An 18360-nucleotide genomic window follows, 5' to 3' on the forward strand; every position below is an offset into this window, starting at 1 on the left:
TGTATTTAGAACAAGGGAGAGAATGGAGAGATTAATCTGAGAGGGAGTGAAGGTTCAGTTTGTTTAGTGCCTTATAGGCAAAATTCAATAGAACCTGCATTTCTTTTTCATTTCTGTTCATCTTAAATTTTATTTCTTAATCATGTTTTTCTCTTTCTTTGATTTGACTGCTCATGTAGTATATTTTTTGTCCTTTCTTTTTCTATTTTTAATAAAGTTTTAAGAATAAAAGTTTTCTTTTAAGTACAACTTTGCTTGCATTCTGTAAGGTTCATGGCCATAAGTCAACTGCAAGGGATATGCAGAAATGGAGGATTTTAATCAGCATATTGCTATCCCAGACAGAATCAGGGTTTTGTTAATAAGGAAGAGTGGGGGAATAAATATTGGATAAACTACTAGCAATATCTTTCACAAAATCCTTTGGGCCTGGAAGATTTTCCTATAGATTCCCATGCTATACAGACTGTTACAAAGCATCGCGAGATGGAAAGATAGCCAATTTATTTTATAAAACTGCCAGAATTTTGTATCAAAACCTGATAAAGATGAGTGAAAAGGAAAATTAGAGACCAGTTTAACTTATGAATATAACTGTGAAAAATCAGAATACAAACATTTCAAATTTTCAGCACATTGAAAGAATCATCCATCATGATCATGTAGGGTTCATACCCAAAATGCAAGAGTGCTTTAATATTAAGAAAGCTTTTAATACCATAAAACATACCAAAAAATCAAATATTAAAATATGATAATCATGATAAGTAAAGATTTGATCAAAGTCAACCCTTATTTCTGATTAGAAAACCAACCTTAGATAACTAAAGCTAGAAGTGTATTTCTTTAATGAAATAAAGATATCTAGCTCCTATTCTGGTCAGGTTTATTCCAGTTCAAAGAACAAAGGTATATTCTATATATCCCCAGCCTTATCAATCTATGACTTCAAAATATACTTTCAAGTAATATCTGAAGTAGGATGGCAGAGAACCATGATGATATACTCCCAGTTACTTCTGGAAGTTTCTCAGTTTCTGTTTCATGTGCTGCAGAACACATCCCCCCTCATTCCTAAACTCACATCTTTCCAACTTGCCACTATACAGCTGCAGTAACTGGTTAGGTAGAATGATGGGCATACCTGTTCTTCACTCAGGGAAAAGTAGCACACACTAGTTATTTTTCTATTTGAGAGTAAAAATAAGGATACTTCTGATACTGCATTTTAGCTTTTAGCATTAGATAGCTTTATAGAATCAAATTATCTACTCCTTTGTGAAGTATATAGTATGGATTTGGGGCATTCCAGGTGACTCAGTGGTAAAGAATCTGCCTACCAATGAAGGAGACACAGGTTCTTAATCCCTGGGTTGAGAAGATCCCCTGGAGGAGAAAATGGCAACCCACTCCAGTATTCTTGCCTGGGAAATCCCATGGACAGAGGAGCCTGGTGGGCTAGATAGTACATGGGGTGTAAAGAGTCAGACGTGACTTAGCGGCTGAGCACACAACAGCATGGATTTGCTCTGATAATATGTAGACAGAGGCTCATTAAATTTTGAAACCACAGTAATGTATGTTTTATACAGGTATTTTAAAGCCTTTTTTATTTATGACAACCCACCTTATGAAATGCATTTTATATTGTGACCAAGTGTACACACACACACACACACGTTCTATACATTCGTAACTATGTAGTTTTTTTAAAGTTTCACAGAGCTTACCAAGGAGCTATGCAAAATACTCTCATGTATTTATCTATTTTATTCTACTTTATTTTAAAAAATTTATATCAACCCACCAAATTTCCTTAGACCACACTTGTTAGCAGTTCAGAGGGTGATTCTTTGGGCTGTTAAATAAATGTCTGGAGTTCAAGGAGTCAATTCTGGAAGATGAGAATGTATTGGTTTTTAGAAATGTATTCTAATTTTGTTGTAAATATTAACTTTTATTGTATAGGCAGGATGCTTTTGGTGCTAGTTGCTAGTTTGTCTTTGATTTCTAGGAGAGTGATAGGATAAGAAAGAGTTTTCTAAATGGAGATTTCTTTTCTTCCTGCAGCTCTCATGTGTGACTGGAAGTCGAGTGCATCATTAACCTAAGGACCTCACCATTGGAAGTTACAGTTTTCACCATCAGCCTACCTTTTCCTTTTTGGTCTGGTTCTTTTTCTCAAACAGTGGAAACATCTTTCTTTTAATAAAGTTGCTTTTGTTGCAGAGTTAAGCAAATGGCTGATAGCAGCTGTGGTAAAAAACCCACAAAGTGCTCCCACTGCTCATCTGCTTCTCAGAAAAATGCACTTTGTATATGTTCTTGTAAAACAAAGCTTTCTCCAATGTCAGTGGTGGAAATGTCACAGACATCAAGCACAGGTAGTTCAGAATTTATAGTTTCACCAGAAAAAAAAAAAGAAAAAGGAGCCAGCAAAGATGCTACCTCTGGAAAAGAGTCGGTAAATATTAAAGATTCTCCATCTCAACACAAGTTGATGTCCCATTCCCTAATCCCATCCCTACAGTCATCCTTATCCATGGGCCCTTGTCAGCTAATTCATTGCCTTCTTTACCATTAAGGTAACATTTCTTTCTTACAGAAGAGGTAAGAAAAATCGGTTGATAATTTCTTTCATTCTGTTAACCAGCCATTGCCCCAAATTAATGATTTCCCAGGATTATAAATAATTTGGAATGTTATTCCAGCTTTTATTAAAAAAATGGTTTATATGGAAATGGATTGGTTTTCAAATTGAATTAAACCTGAATTTGGGGGCGTTTTCTTCAACTGATGCAGAATGAGATTTATGATTGTGGTTAAATACAGGGTGGTTATTATTTAAGACAGTTCCTGGTTATCTAGATGGAATATCAACTATACCTTACAAAATTGATTTGCCTTAGTTACAATCTGTGAATACCCAGTTGGACTGGTTTGGGTATGTTTGCCTTTATAGAGAAGAGGCACTCTGAAAGATTGTCATTGATAGAGCATAAATTTGGAGACAGAGAGCAGTAAGTTTAAGAAAAGTTAGGTTCTCAATCCTCAAATTTATACCTTTTTCAAATTTTCACTCTAGACTGTTATTTGTGAATTGTATTATGGTATAGTTATTGCCATATAGATGTCTCTGAGTGAATTGTTGCTATGTTATTTTCATTCAAAGCATATTTTGTGAATGTCTGGTCAGTAATTTCTTGTGTATAACCTATTTGAGATGATTGTTATGTCTTGAAACAAGAGTGATTGAGAAAACTGTGAAGTTGCCTTCTCTTGTGATTTTAAAGATTTTAAGTCCTGATTTATCTTCTGTGCAGGTCATCATGTAGAATTGCCTGGATTCAGGAGATTAGATTGTATAACTTCTTAAGGCCTCTTTTAGCCTAATGAGTGAATGAATTATATAGGGCTTTGAATTTGAAAGAGGCGATAAACTATCTTGTATACAATAAATATCTTGACACATATTTAAAAATTTTCGGATTATCTAAATTAGGGTTCTTACTTTGTCAACAAGTATATTGTATCTTAATGTTAATATTAAAATTTCTTTTTGGTTCAAGCCCTCAAAATCTTCAAATGTAGAGAGAAAACCATCTCAACAGCAGTGGGGTCGGGGCAACTTCACAGAAGGAAAAGTTCCTCACATAAGGATGGACAATGGAGCTGCTATTCAGGTATATAGAGGGCAAACTGAAGCTACTAGAAAATTTTCAGATTTCTTCTAAGTCAATGTTCACGACAAAAGTGATTTAAAAAGTAAGTCTCTAAGGAAAGGAAAGAAAAGAAAAGAAGAAACTTATCCATTTTTAAGATTGTTAAAGTCTTTACTAAAGAAAATGTAGACTAATTATTTTTGCTGTTCATAGAGATGTAACTTGACTTGCATAATTAAAGTGGAGGGCATTTATTAGCTAAAAGGAGAGCATTTGGTCTCCAAGTCTTGCCAGTTGCTGAGGGCAGTTGTGAAATCTTTGTATAGACCTATTTGAGAGGCAGAGAGAGACCAGATGACTTAGATGGTTTGGCTGTTCACTTCTTTGATGACCAGTAGGGAGGCCAAAATTTCCCTCGTGGACTTGCCCATTTTTCTCCAGCTTGTGATTGAGTGAATACCAATATTTTTCTTCCCAGGATTGTAGTTCTTATATGCAAATGTGACTTAAATTTAATACCATCTTAGAAATTAAAATGTGTTCCTTTAATGCTAGATTGAAGGAACTACAACAGGAACAACTACAAGAGGAAAATTCCATTAATGTTAAATAACTTTGAACAATTGTTTTAAAAAATATTTAGCAATTTACTTGAAGTGATCAGAAAAACTTTCTAAGAAATTCTGACCTGAAAGCTTAAATCTTCCCCTATTAAAGATTTTGTTAAGTCTTACAAAATCTTACAAAAGACATGCATTAAAAATCCACAAATTTACTGTTTTAAATTTAGTCATAAAAGCTTTTATAAAAGAAAAATATATTCATTTATCAGCTCACTCATTCATTCCTTGATTGGATTATGGAAAAAATTCTCAATTTTCCTTCTTTCCGTTGCCTTTGTTCTCCCACATGCTTCTCAGAAGCCATCACTTTCATACCATTTTCCCTTATGTTCCCAGAATTTTAGCTCTGGTCTCTGGCCCCAGTGTCATTTTGTATTTTTTCTTTTAACTTAAGACTGTGTGACTTAAGTAAAAATCTTATCTCTGGAGTTACAAATGATGCTGTTGTTGTGCAGTCACTAAGTCGTGTCTGGCTCTTTGCTGGACTGCAGCATGACAGGCTCTGTCCTCCACTATCTTCCAGAGTTTGTTCAAATTCATGTCCATTGAGTCAGACATGAGACAAATTATAAGAAAACAGGAATTATGTTTTATTCATCTTTGTAGCCCCCAAAGCATGTATTACAAGAAGATAGCTAAGAAAAATCTACATGTTGAAGCTGAACATTTTCCTTTTCTTCTTTTTCCTTTCCCTTTCTGCGTCTTCCCTTTTCGCCCTCTGCCTCTTTTCCTTGCCCTTTTTTCCTCTCCTTGCTTCCTCTCTTCTTCTCTCTCCTCCCTTCCGTTTCTTTCTTCTCCTTTTTCCTCATGCACTAAGCATCAATATTTTGCCTGCAAGTTTTCAGGCAGGCTTTTTAAAGGATAAAAAATTGTTTCTAGACCATCTTGGAAGGAAAAAAATGAGTCCAAATATTTGTAAGCAAGAGAGTAATAATAGTGTTTGAGGACCAGTGCATACATGTTGAAAAAAGTCAAAATAAAAGAACAATTACCATGGTGCAGAGTTAGGCAGAAAAGCCGTTTGTGAAGTAGGTAAGTAATTAGTTGGATACTCCATCTTCTTTTACAAAAGTCAGAAAGGAATGTAAGCAGTAGAAAATATGAAGTCTAGCAGTAGTTTTTCTGTTGTAGGGTGCAGATGAAAGTAGTCACACAGGAGGAACCTGGCGTCTCTAAGGCAGGCTCTAAGAAGTCTCCAAGAGAGACTTCCCCCAGTGACGTTAGCTCAGGGGTTCTCTCTTGTTCTAATCGCTGGGCATAATGGGTCCAGAAACTCTTGTTAATGCCCTGGAGTTGATTTAGATCAGGGAGACTGACTCTCCAACCAAATTCACAAGAACTGAAAGTGTAAATGAGTTACCTGCTTGTTATTTTACAGCATGAAATGGAATGCTGGTGTTGTCAAGACAGTGCATTCTGTCTTTGTAAGCAGGAGTGAAATGATAAACAGAAGGATCCTTGGTTTGAATAATGTTACTATGGATGGTTTTAATTTTTTTCTCAATACTTATTTATGTTAAAAACTTTAATATAAATATAAAAAAGGATTTATGTAATCCTTTTCCTAAAACAAAAAGAAATAAAACAACAAAAATGATTATTTAGTAGAAACAATGAAGATAAAGAAAAAGGGTTATTTGGTAAACAGGAAACCAGTTGTCTAATGGTTAATATGTGTTGATTTTATAGTATAGTTCTCAGAGTTTGGGAATAATTTTTTGGACAACTTATTTTACACAAATATACAATATATATCAACATATTTGTATACATGTGTTAATAGTCCATTCTTTTTCTTATGAAGACATTTCTTTAATATTATATTTTATAAGAGTTTAATTTTTTATATATTTGAAGTTTTTCACATTTACTCATTAGGATTTTTATGGTTTTTCTCTAAAGGATATTTAATAAGACTCATCAAAGCTTATTTTTGCTTAATTAAGATGTGTTTATTAAGATTGAAGCAAATACTTGGTGTTGGTGTCTTCTATTTGATTTTACCCTGGAGCAGAGTCAGTCTTCCCTTGGGTGGATGCCTGTCAGTATTATATGTTCATTTGTCATACCCGATGAATGGCAGAGAAAGACAAAAGAACTCTTATTTTTTTATCTAGGAAATCTATACCTTTGGAAGAATATTGGGACAAGGGAGCTTTGGAATGGTCATTGAAGCCATAGACAAGGAAAGAGAAACTAAGTGGGCAATTAAAAAAGTGAACAAAGAAAAGGTAAGGCTTCTTAACAGCATCATACTGAGGGTGCAGTTCTAGTGCAAGGTGGGGTAGGCAGTACAATTTTTCACACTAATACAGCTGACCCTTAGGGACAGGGCCTGGGCTGTTGCCCTGGAGAAATGTGAGTATTTCTCTAGCCTTCAGGGCTTCCCTAATTGCTCACTTGGCAAAGAATCCACCTGCAATGCAGGAGACCCCCATTCAATTCCTGGGTTGAGAAGATCTGCTGGAGAAGGAATAAGCCACCCACTCCAGTATTCTTGGGCTTCCCTTGTGGCTCAGCTTGTAAAGAATCCGCCTGCAATGCGGGAGACCTAGTTCAATCGGGAAGATCCCCTGGAGAAGGGAAAGGCTTCAGTTTAGTTCAGTCACTCAGTCATGTCCGACTCTCTGTGACTCTATGGGCTGCAGCATGCCAGACCTCCCTGTCAATCACCAACTCCCGGAGTTTATTCAAACTCATGTCCATTGAGTCGGATATGCCATCCAACTATCTCATCCTCTGTTGTCCCCTTCTCCTCTCGCCTTCAATCTTTCCCAGCATCAGGGTCTTTTCCAGTGAGTCAGCTCTTCACATCAGGTGGCCAAAGTATTGGAGTTTCAGTTTCAGCATCAGTCCTTCCAATGAATATTCAGGACTGATCTCCTTTAGGATCGGCTGGTTGGATCTCCTTGCTGTCCAAGGGACTCTCAAGAGTCTTCTCCAACACCACAGCTCAAAAGTATCAATTCTTCGACATGCAGCTTTCTTTATAGTCCAAATCTCACATCCATACATGACTACTGGAAAAACCATAGCTTTGACTAGATGGACCTTTGTTGGCAAAGTAATGTCTATGCTTTTTAATATGCTGTTTAGGTTGGTCATAACTTTTCTTCCAAGGAGCAAGCATCTTTTTAATTTCATGGCTGCAGTGACCATCTGCAGTGATTTTGGAGCCCCTCAAAATAAAGTCTGTCACTGTTTCCATTGTTTCCCCATCTATTTGCCATGAAGTAATGGGACCAGATGCCATGATCGTAGTTTTCTATGTTGAGTTTTAAGCCAACTTTTCCACTCTCCTCTTTCACTTTCATCACGAGGCTTTTTAGTTCTTTATTTTCTTCATAAGGGTGGTGTCATCTGCATATCTGAGGTTATTGATATCTCTCCTGGCAATCTTGATTCTAGCTTGTGCTTTACCTAGCCCGGCATTTCTCATGATGTACTCTGCCTATAAGTTAAATAAACAGGTGACTATACAGCCTTGACGTACTCCTTTCCCTATTTGGAACCAGTCTGTTGTTCCATGTCCAGTTCTAACTGTTGCTTCCTGACCTGTGTACAGATTTCTCAAGAGGCAGGTCAGGTGGTCTGGTATTCCCATATCTTTAAGAATTTTCCACAGTTTGTTGTGATCCACACAGCCAAAGGCTTTGGCATAGTCACAAAGCAGAAATAGATGTTTTTCTGGAACTCTCTTGCCTTTTCAATGATCCAACAGATGTTGGCAATTTGATCTCTGGTTCCTCTGTCTTTTCTAAGTCCAGCTTGAACATCTGGAAGTTCATGGTTCACATACTATTGAAGCCTGGCTTAGTGAATTTTGAACAATAATTTGCTAGCCTGTGAGATGAGTGCAATTGTGCCATAGTTTGAGCATTCTTTGGCTTTGCCTTTCTTTGGGATTGGAATGAAAACTGACCATTTCTAGTCTTGTGGCCAATGCTGCATTTTCCAAATTTGCTGGCATATTGAGTGCAGCACTTTCACAGCATCATCTTTGAGGATTTGAAAGAGCTCAACTGGAATTCCATCACCTCCACTAGCTTTGTTCGTAGTGATGCTTCCTAAGGCCCACTTGAGTTCACATTTCAGGATGTCTGGCTCTAGGTGAGTGATCACACCAGCGTGATTATCTAGGTTGTGAAGATCTTTTTTGTACAGTTCCTCTGTATATTCTTGCCACCTCTTCCTAATATCTTCTGGTTCTGTTAGGTCCATACCATTTCTGTCCTTTATTGTGCCCATCTTTGCATGAAATGTTCCCTTGGTATCTCTAATTTTCTTGAAGAGATCTCTAGTCTTTCCCATTCTATTGTTTTCCTCTTATTTCTTTGCATTGATCACTGAGGAAGGCTTTCTTATCTCCCCTTGCTATTCTTTGGAACTCTGCATTCAAATGGGTATATCTTTCCTTTCCTCCATTGCTTTTCACTTCTCTTCTTTTCACAGCTATTTGTAAGGCCTCCTCAGACAGCCATTTTGCTTTCTTGCATTTCTTTTTCCTGGGGATGGTCTTCATCCCTGCCTCCTGTACAATTTCACAAACTTCTGTCCATAGTTCTTCAGGCACTGTCTATCAATTCTAATCCTTGAATCTATTTCTCACTTCTACTGTATAATTGTAAGGGATTTGATTTAGGTCATACCTGAATGGTCTAGTGGTTTTTCCCTACTTTCTTCAATTTAAGTCTGAATTTGGCAATAAGGAGTTCATGATCTGAGCCACAGTCAGCTCCCAGTCTTGTTTGTGCTGACTGTATAGAGTTTCTCCATTTTTGGCTGCAAATAATATAATCAATCTGATTTTGGTATTGACCATCTGGTGATGTCCATGTGTAGAGTCTTCTCTTGTGTTGCTGGAAGAGGGTGTTTTCTATGACCAATGTGTTCTCTTGGCAAAACTTGATTAATCTTTTTCTGCTTCATTCTGTACTCCAAAGCCAAATTTGCCTGTTAACTCCAGGTATTTCTTGATTTCCTGCTTTTGCATCCCAGTCCCCTATAATGAAAAGGACATCTTTTTTGGGTGTTAGTTCTAGAAGGTCTTATAGGTCTTCATAGAACCATTCAACTTCAGCTTCTTCAGCATTACTGGTCGGGGCATAGACTTGGATTACTGTGATATTGAATGGTTTGCCTTGGAAACGAACAGAGATCATTCTATTGTTTTTGAGATTGCATCCAAGTACTGCATTTTGGACTCTTTTGTTGACTATGATGGCTACTCCATTTCTTCTAAGGGATTCTTGCCCACAGTAGTAGATATAATGGTCATCTGAGTTAAATTCACCCATTCCAGTCCATTTTAGTTTGCTGATTCTTAAAATGTCGACGTTCACTCTTGCCGTCTCCTGTTTGACCACTTCCAATTTGCCTTGGTTCATGGACCTAACATTCCAGGTTCCTATGCAATATTGTTCTTTATAGTATTGGACTTTGCTTCCATCACCAGTCACGTCCACAACTGCATGTTGTTTTTGCTTTGGCTCCATCTCTTCATTCTTTCTGGAGTTATTTCTCCACTGATCTCCAGTAGCATATTGGGCATCTACCCACCTGGGGAGTTCACCTTTCAGTGTCCTATCTTTTTGCCTTTTCATACTGTTCATGGGGTTCTCAAGGCAAGAATACTGAAGTAGTTTGCCATTCCGTTCTCCAGTGGACCACATTTTGTCAGAACTCTCCACCATGACCAGTCCATCTTGGGTGGCCCTACACGGCAAGGCTCATAGTTTCATTGAGTTAGACAAGGCTGTGGTCCATGTGATCAGATTGGTTAGTTTTCTGTGATTGTGGTTTTCAGTCTGTCTGCCCTCTGATGGAGAAGGTTAAGAGGCTTATGGAAGCTTCCTGATGGGAGGGACTGACTGAGGGGAAAACTGGGTCTTGTTCTGATGGTTGAGGCCAAGCTCAGTAAATCTTTAATCCAATTTTCTGTTGATGGGTGGAGCTGTGTTCCCTCCCTGTTATTTACCTGGGGACAAACCATGGTGATTTAAGTCTGCAGGGATCAAGACCATCCCCATGGAAAAGAAATGCAAAAAAGCAAAATGGCTGTCTGAGGAGGACTTACAAATATCTGTTGAAAGAAGAGAAGTGAAAAGCAAAGGAGAAAAGGAAAGATATTCCCATCTGAATGCAGAGTTCCAAAGAATAGCAAGGAACGATAAGAAAGCCTTCCTCAGCGATCAATGCAAAGAAATAGAGGAAAACAACAGAATGGGAAAGACTAGAGATCTCTTCAAGAAAATTAGAGATACCAAGGGAACATTTCATGCAAAGATGGGCTCGATAAAGGACAGAAATGGTATGGACCTAACAGAACCAGAAGATATTAAGAAGAGGTGGCAAGAATACACAGAAGAACTGTACAAAAAAGATCTTCATGACCCAGATAATCACGCTGGTGTGATCACTCACCTAGAGCCAGACATCCTGGAATGTGAACTCAAGTGGGCCTTAGAAGGCATCACTACGAACAAAGCTAGTGGAGGTGATGGAATTCCAGTTGAGCTCTTTCAAATCCTCAAAGATGATGCTGTGAAAGTGCTGCACTCAATATGCTAGCAAATCTGGAAAACTCAGCAGTGGCCACAGGACTGGAAAAAGGTCAGTTTTCATTCCAATGCCAAAGAAAGGCAATGCCAAAGAATGCTCAAACTATGGCACAATTGCACTCATCTCACAGGCTAGCAAAGTAATGCTCAAAATTCTCCAAGCCAGGCTTCAGCAATACATGAACCATGAACTTCCAGATGTTCAAGCTGGTTTTTGAAAAGGCAGAGGAACCAGAGATCAAATTGCCAACATCCGATGGATCATCGAAAAAGCAAGAGAGTTCCAGAAAAACATCTATTTCTGCTTTATTGACTATGCCAAAGCCTTTGACACTGTGGATCACAATAAACTGTGGAATATTCTGAAAGAGATGGGAATACCAGACCATCTGACCTGTCTCTTGAGAAACCTGTATGCAGGTCATGAAACAACAGTTAGAACTGGACATGGAGCAACAAACTGGTTCCAAATAGGAAAAGGAGTACGTCAAGGCTGTATATTGTCACCCTGCTTATTTAACTTATATGCAGAGTACATCATGAGAAACACTGAGCTGGAAGAAACACAAGCTGGAATCAAGATTGCCAGGAGAAATATCAATAACCTCAGATATGCAGATGACACCACCCTTATGGCAGAAAGTGAAGAAGACCTAAAGGGCCTCTTGATACAAGTGAAAGAGGAGAGTGAAAAAGTTGGCTTAAAGCTCAACGTTCAGAAAACTAAGATCATGGCATCTGGTCCCATCACTTCATGGGAAATAGATGGGGAAACAGTGTCAGACTTTATTTTTGGGGGCTCCAAAATCACTCTTGATAGTGATTGCAGCCATGAAATTAAAAGACACTTACTCCTTGGAAGGAAGGTTATGACCAACCTAGATAGCATATTTAAAAGCAGAGACATTACTTTGCCAACAAAGGTCCATCTAGTCAAGGCTATGGTTTTTCCAGTGGTCATGTATGGATGTGAGAGTTGGACAGTGAAGAAAGCTGAGCGCCAAAGAATTGGTGCTTTTGAATTGTGGTGTTGAAGAAGACTCTTGAGAGTCCCTTGGACAGCAAGGTGATCCAGCCAGTCCATCCTAAAGGAGATCAGTCCTGGGTGTTCATTGGAAGAACTGATGTTGAAGCTGAAACTCCAGTACTTTGGCCACCTCATGCGAAGAGTTGACTCATTGGAAAAGGCCCTGATGCTGGGAAGGATTGGGGGCAAGAGGAGAAGGGGATGACAGAGGATGAGATGGTTGGATGGCATCACCAACTCGATGGACATGGGTTTGAGTAAACTCTGGGAGTTGGTGATGGACAGGGAGGCCTGGCCTGCTGTGATTCATGGGGTCGCAAAGAGTCGGACATGACTGAGCGACTGAACTGAAACATATGGTGGAGGTAATGAAGATAATGGCAATCTCCTTCAAAAGGTCCCATGCATGTACTGCTACACTCAGTGCCCCCAACCCTGCAGCAGGCCACCACCAACCCACACCTCTGCCAGAGACTCCTGGATACTCCCAGACAAGTCTAGATCAGTCTCTTGTGGGGTCACTGCTCCTTTTTCCTGAGTCCTGGTGTGCACAAGGTTCTGTTTGTGCCATCCAAGAGTCTATTTCCCCAGTCCTGTGTAAGTTCTGGCAGCTCTGTGGTGGGGTTAATGGCAACCTCCTCCAAGAGGGCTTATGCCATACCCAAGTCTGCTGCACCCAGCCATACCCAAGGGATATGCTACCCACTCCAGTATTCTGTCCTAGAGAATTCCATGGACTGTTTAGTCCATGTAATTGCAAAGAGTGGGACATGACTGAGTGACTTTCACTTTCACTTTCTTTCTTTTACCAGAGTCAGTTGAAGATGAGGTTGATTAACAGTATATGTAGATGTAGTGTTGTGGGCTAGCATTGTCTTCTTAGTGAGCAGTAGGTCCTGATAGTCTCTCCTGATGTGGTTCTGATATACTTTGCCCTATCCTCTCCTTTCCTTTCATTCATTATTTCCTCATTGATAGCCAACTCTGTTTATTCATCTTACCAGCTCTTTCCATTTGAATCACTTTCTCTCCAGCTCTCCTCTGTACTGTTTACCTTGTATCCACTGTATTTCTCACTAGATTGCACTGGAGTGAAGAATGGAGTGGGCTTCTCTTTAAGCAAGAATCTAAGTCCTCAGACTTTATAACTGATCATTTCATCAACTTGAAAACAATTTCTGTGCTTGAGGAAAAATAAAAGACAACATTACTATGATGTTTTTTTCTTGGGTCTGTGTTATTACATTTATAAAATGAAATAGTAGGTTATATGTATTCTTTAAAAAACAAACTATAGGAAATTACATATCATTTCCCCCTAAGTTTAATAAAGTAACATTAAATCTTAATAAGGGGAGAGCCAGAGTCCTTCCAGAAATCCCTAGAATTAACTAAATGGGATTTCCTTTGTTTCTTTGCTGTCAGATAGGGTTAGGCTTAGGTTTTAGAGTTATATAGTCAGTTGCTTGCAACTTTAGGAATTGATAATCTTGCACATAGATGTTGATGCTGAGACTTTTCAGGATACCAAGATAGTGAAATAAAATTATATAGTCAATATATGAATTGGACAATATATTACTGCATTAAATAGAGATAAACCATTTGTGGTGGGATGGAGGAATAGGCTTGAGATGAATTATTAGGAGAAATTGTGATATCTGTCCATGTCTAGTCTCGAAAGGAATTTATTCCTCGAAGTCATTAGTTCTCTTGATAAATATAAAGTTATTTCTCCTCTAGGATTCATCCTTCATGGGTGGGGCACAGTGCGTGGGCAGTTTCCTATCACTCTTGAGATGGTAATGTTTAAAGGGTAAAGATACTTAAAAGCAGGGATGATAGTAGGTAAAATTTTAACTAGGGAAAATTTGCCTTATGATCAATCTCTTTCCAAGTCCTTCAGGAACTATTGTGTCTCTTCTAACTTAGGGGGAGGGGGTGGGTTAGGAGGGAGGAGGGAGGAGTAAGGACTTTGTTATTCCTTTCAAGGATATTTTTATGTGAATGAGGACAGTGTTTATTCTTGAATGATTATGGTAATTTAGATATCAGAAGGGATGATGATTGGGATGGTGGTAGTGCTGGTAAAGGTGGAGAAAGCCCTTCTGGAGTATCTTAGATGATGGTGTAGACAATCAGTTACTTGCATCCACACCTGACAGTCTAGTCAGGTATGGTTAAGGATTTCACCTAAGGAGGAAATTTGGAGTTAGGTTGGTCTCAAGGCAAAAATCTCCATCTCCATTGTGTACTCTTTCTCTCCTACTCTTTCTCTCTCTATCAAATTTTTGAGGCTGGGGGACTAGGAAGTGATAAAATGCAGGGCTAAGTGTAGCATCTCAACTGCCTATTGTTTCCTTTTGATATGTATATAAATGTAATGGAAACAAAAACATTTTGTTTTACCAATAACTGACATTTAATGAGACAGATGCCTTATATCCATTTTCTAATTGACATCCCTAGAAAGTAGATTTAGTTTTTATTATGCCACCATCAAAGGATCAACATAATTTTGAAGGAAATACCAAAAAGCATATTAAGAGCTGCAATAATTTTGTGATATGACAGAGACCATGTTGTTAGCTAATTTATAGAAACCATCCAAGAACCAAATATGATTTGAGGCTGAATTATCTCTTAAAACTGGGCAAAGGAAAGAAAGGGTATACATTAATCTTATCATGCAGATAGGTTGCATATTATCTTTTGGAAAAGGAACTTTCTGAAAAAAATATAGGAAAAAATATAAAATAACTCTAACTTTTATACTGAGGTATGCGGTAACGAAATTCTTATGTGAAATCTGTATTTCCTCATCATCTAAGGCTGGAAGCTCTGCTGTGAAGTTACTTGAACGGGAAGTGAACATCCTAAAAAGTGTGAAACATGAACACATCATACATCTGGAACAAGTATTTGAGACACCTAAGGTAAAGCTGGATTTCCCTGGAGGCTCAGAGGGTAAAGAATCTGTCTGGAATGTGGGAGACCCCGGTTCAATCCCTGGGTTGGGAAGATCTCCTGGAGAAGCAAATGGCAGCTCGTTGCAATATTCTTGCCTGGAGAATTCCATGAACAGAGGAGCCTGGCAGATTATAGTTAAAGGCAAAGCTTTATCAGGTGCTGCATTCTGAAAGTTGTTATTTTTACAAAATTACTATCATCCCCTTGAGAAGTAGTCTCTTTGGGACACAGTGGCTCATGTCTTTGGCACTCTGTCAGTGGAGATTGATGAAAAGCATTCTGGAGGACGTTTTATTGTTGATTGTATAGTTAGGTGTCTGATGATTAGATTGATGTCTTCAGTGATATTTCTGGTGGCATGTTGGGAAAAAAATGAAACAACTTCAGATATAACCCAGTAGTGATCAGAGCTTCCTTAGAAGTGGCTTTCCTTTTTGCTTTGGTCCTTGGCTCTGCATTAGAGTCCCTTGGAATAGTGTCATAATTCTGCAAGGTTAGCTTCATAGTAGAGTTACTATGGTTGTTTGCCATTCTGCAAAAGTTGTTTATTGCCCATGGGCTTGGGTATTTCTCTGCTAGGAGGTGGTATGATATAGCAGTTAGGTGTGTTAGGTTGGATTGCCTGTACAATTTAATCCTGGATCTACCACTTATTAGTTGTGAGTCCATGGACAAATTACTCAACCTCTCTACTTAAATTTCCTCATCTGTAAGATAGGTTTAATGATAGTTGTTTTTCAATTGCTAAGTCGTGGCCAACTCTTTGAAACCCTGTGGACTGCAGCATGCTGGGCTTGCTTGTCTTTCACTATTTCCTGGAGTTTGCTCAAACTCATGTCCATTGAGTCGGTGGTGCCATCCAACCGTCTCATCCTGTGTTGCCCCCTTCTCCTCCTGCCTTCAATCTTTCCCAGGATCAGGGCCTTTTTCAGTGAGTTGGCTCTTCACATCAGGTGGCCAAAGTAATGGAGCTTCAGCTTCAGCATCAGTCCTTCCAATGAATATTCAGGGTTAATAGTATTAACCACATTTAGCTGTGGAGGGATTAAGTGGGAAAATGAGTATAAAGCCTATATCTCATTGAATGTTAGCTATTGTTCTTTGTTTCCTTTGCCAGTTTCCCAGTCAATTTGGGTTATGCATTGTGCTTGATTCATTAGGAGTGCTTGATAACTATTAGAGATGACAGTTACCTTTACAGGAGGCCGTAAATGGCAATGATGCCAAAAGGCTTCTCTGGTTTTTTAGTCTTAGAGTTGTGACTTATTTTATCCTCAGATCTTCTTAGAATAGTTTTGCCCTTTATCACTAGTTTTAATCAGTTTGATTGTGTTGTGCCTTAGTGTAGCTGTGTTCATGTTTCTTGGCTTGGGGTTCATGGAGCTTCTTGGATCTGTGAGTTTATGGTTTTCATAAAATTTAGGAACATTTTGGCCATTATTTTTTCTGCCTTGAAGGACTTTCAAGTACACATGAGATTGTTTGATATCTTCCAAAGCTTACTGATTCTCTATTCATTTTTTTTTCAATCTTTGTTCTCTCCTTATTGAATTTAGCAGAGTTTCTATTGTGATATCTTCAGATTCTATAACCTTTTTTTCTGTAACATCATATATGCTGTTTATACTTTCTAGTGGAAATTTGATTTGGGTCATTTTTGTATCTTCCATGTTTCTACGTAACATGCTCACTATTTCCTCCTCCTTCTTAAATATAGTTATAATAACTTTTACTGCCCTTTTCTATTAATTATATCATGTGTGCCATTTTTAGGTCCATTTTAAGTGATTGATTTCCCCCACTTCATTATGAGTTATATTTTCCTGCTTCTTTTTATGTCTGTTCATTTTTGATTGGATACTAGCTAATCTTTTATATTCTTACAACTATTCTTGAGTTTTATTCAAGACATAGTTGAGTTATTTAGAAATAGTTTGATACTTTTGAAGCTGAATTTAAACTGTTTGGTAGCACCACAGAGCCTTTGGTCTGGGCTAATTTTTCCCTAACTAATGAGGTAAGACCCTTCTGAGTACTCTGCCCAGTGTCCCATCAATTATGAGATTTTCCACTCTGGCTAGTGGAGATAGGAACTCTTCCTGGCTTTGTGGAGGCTTCAGTCGTTGTTCCCTCTGATCTTTTTGCATGGTACTTTCCCCAGCTTTGGGTAGATTCTTTTTTTTTTTCAATTTACTTTTTATTGAAGGATGATTGCTTTACAGAATTTTGCTGTTTTCTCTCAAACCTCAACATGAATCAGCCATAGGTATACATATATCCCCTCCCTTTTGAACCTCCCTCCCATCTCCCCATCCCACCCCTCTAGGTTGATACAGAGCCCCTGTTTGAGTTTCCTGAGCCATACAGCAAATTCCAGTTGGGTATCTATTTTACATATGGTAATATAAGTTTCCATGATACTCTTCCCATGCATCTCATCCATCTCTTCCCCCCTCCCCATGTCCATAAGTCTATTCTCTATGGCTGTTTCTCCATTGCTGCCCTGTAAATAAATTCTTCAGTACCATTTTTCTAGATTCCGTATATGTGCATTAGAATACGATATTTATCTTTCTCTTTCTGACTCACTTCACTCTGTGTAACAGGTTCTAGGTTCATCCACCTCATCAAAACTGACTCAAATGTGTCCCTTTTTATGGCTGAGTAATATTCCATGTGTATTTGTTCCACAACTTCTTTATCCTTTCGTCTGTCAATGAACATCTAGGTTGCTTCCATGTTCTAGCTATTGTAAATAGTGCTGCAAAGAACAAGGGGATACATATGTCTTTTTCAATTTTGGTTTCCTCAGGGTTATGACTAGGAGTGGGATTGCTGGGTCATATGGTGGTTTTATTCCTAGTGTTTTAAGGAATCTCCATATCATCTTCCATAGTGGCTATATCAATTTACATTCCCACCAACAGTACAAGAGCGTTCCCTTTTCTCCACACCCTCTCCAGCATTTATTGTTTGTAGATTTTTTGATGATGGCCATTCTGACCAGTGTGAGGTTATATCTCATTGTAGTTTTGATTTGCATTTCTCTAATAATGAGTGATGTTGAGCATCTTTTCATGTGTTTGTTAGCCATCTGTATGTCTTCTTTGGAGAAATGTCTGTTTAGGTCTTTTTCCCACTTTTTGATTGGGTTGTTTGTTTTTCTGGCATTGAGTTGTATGTTCTGCTTGTATATTTTGGAAATTAATCCTTTGTCAGTTGTTTCATTTGCTATTATTTTCTGCCATTCTGAGGGTTGTCTTTTTACCTTGCTTATAGTTTCCTTTGCTGTGCAAAAGCCTTTAAGTTTAATCAGGTCCCGCTTGTTTACTTTTGTTTTTATTTTTGTTAATCTAGGAGGTCAGTCATAGAGGATCTTGCTTTGATTTATGTCATTGAGTGTTCTGCCTATGTTTTCCTCTAAGAGTTTTATAGTTTCTGGTCTTAGTTTATGTCTTTAATCCATTTTGAGTTTATCTTTGTGTATGGTGTTAGGAAGTGTTCTAATTTCATTCTTT

At 38.2% G+C, this 18360-nt stretch overlaps 1 protein-coding gene across 21 annotated transcripts in view; it reads left to right on the plus strand.

The window, feature by feature from the left end:
* The window catches only part of STK33 (serine/threonine kinase 33), a 168688-nt gene that overhangs the window by 89577 nt on the left and 60751 nt on the right, over positions 1-18360 (plus strand). For 14 of the 21 annotated variants that reach the window (XM_081540800.1, XM_081540796.1, XM_081540790.1 and 11 more), the window contains 4 exons: positions 2071-2464; positions 3570-3683; positions 6403-6516; positions 14704-14808. In XM_081540800.1, coding sequence (XP_081396926.1) covers positions 2240-2464; positions 3570-3683; positions 6403-6516; positions 14704-14808 — 558 coding nt within the window. In that variant the 5' untranslated portion in view covers positions 2071-2239. The remainder of the gene's footprint in view (positions 1-2070; positions 2465-3569; positions 3684-6402; positions 6517-14703; positions 14809-18360) is intronic. The other 7 variants (XM_081540805.1, XM_081540812.1, XM_081540808.1 and 4 more) reach the window with 1 other exon arrangement.

Source organism: Giraffa tippelskirchi, chromosome 11, assembly GCF_054371585.1.
Source record: "Giraffa tippelskirchi isolate mGirTip1 chromosome 11, T2T-mGirTip1v1.2.pri, whole genome shotgun sequence".
Classification (NCBI taxonomy): Eukaryota; Metazoa; Chordata; class Mammalia; order Artiodactyla; family Giraffidae; genus Giraffa; species Giraffa tippelskirchi.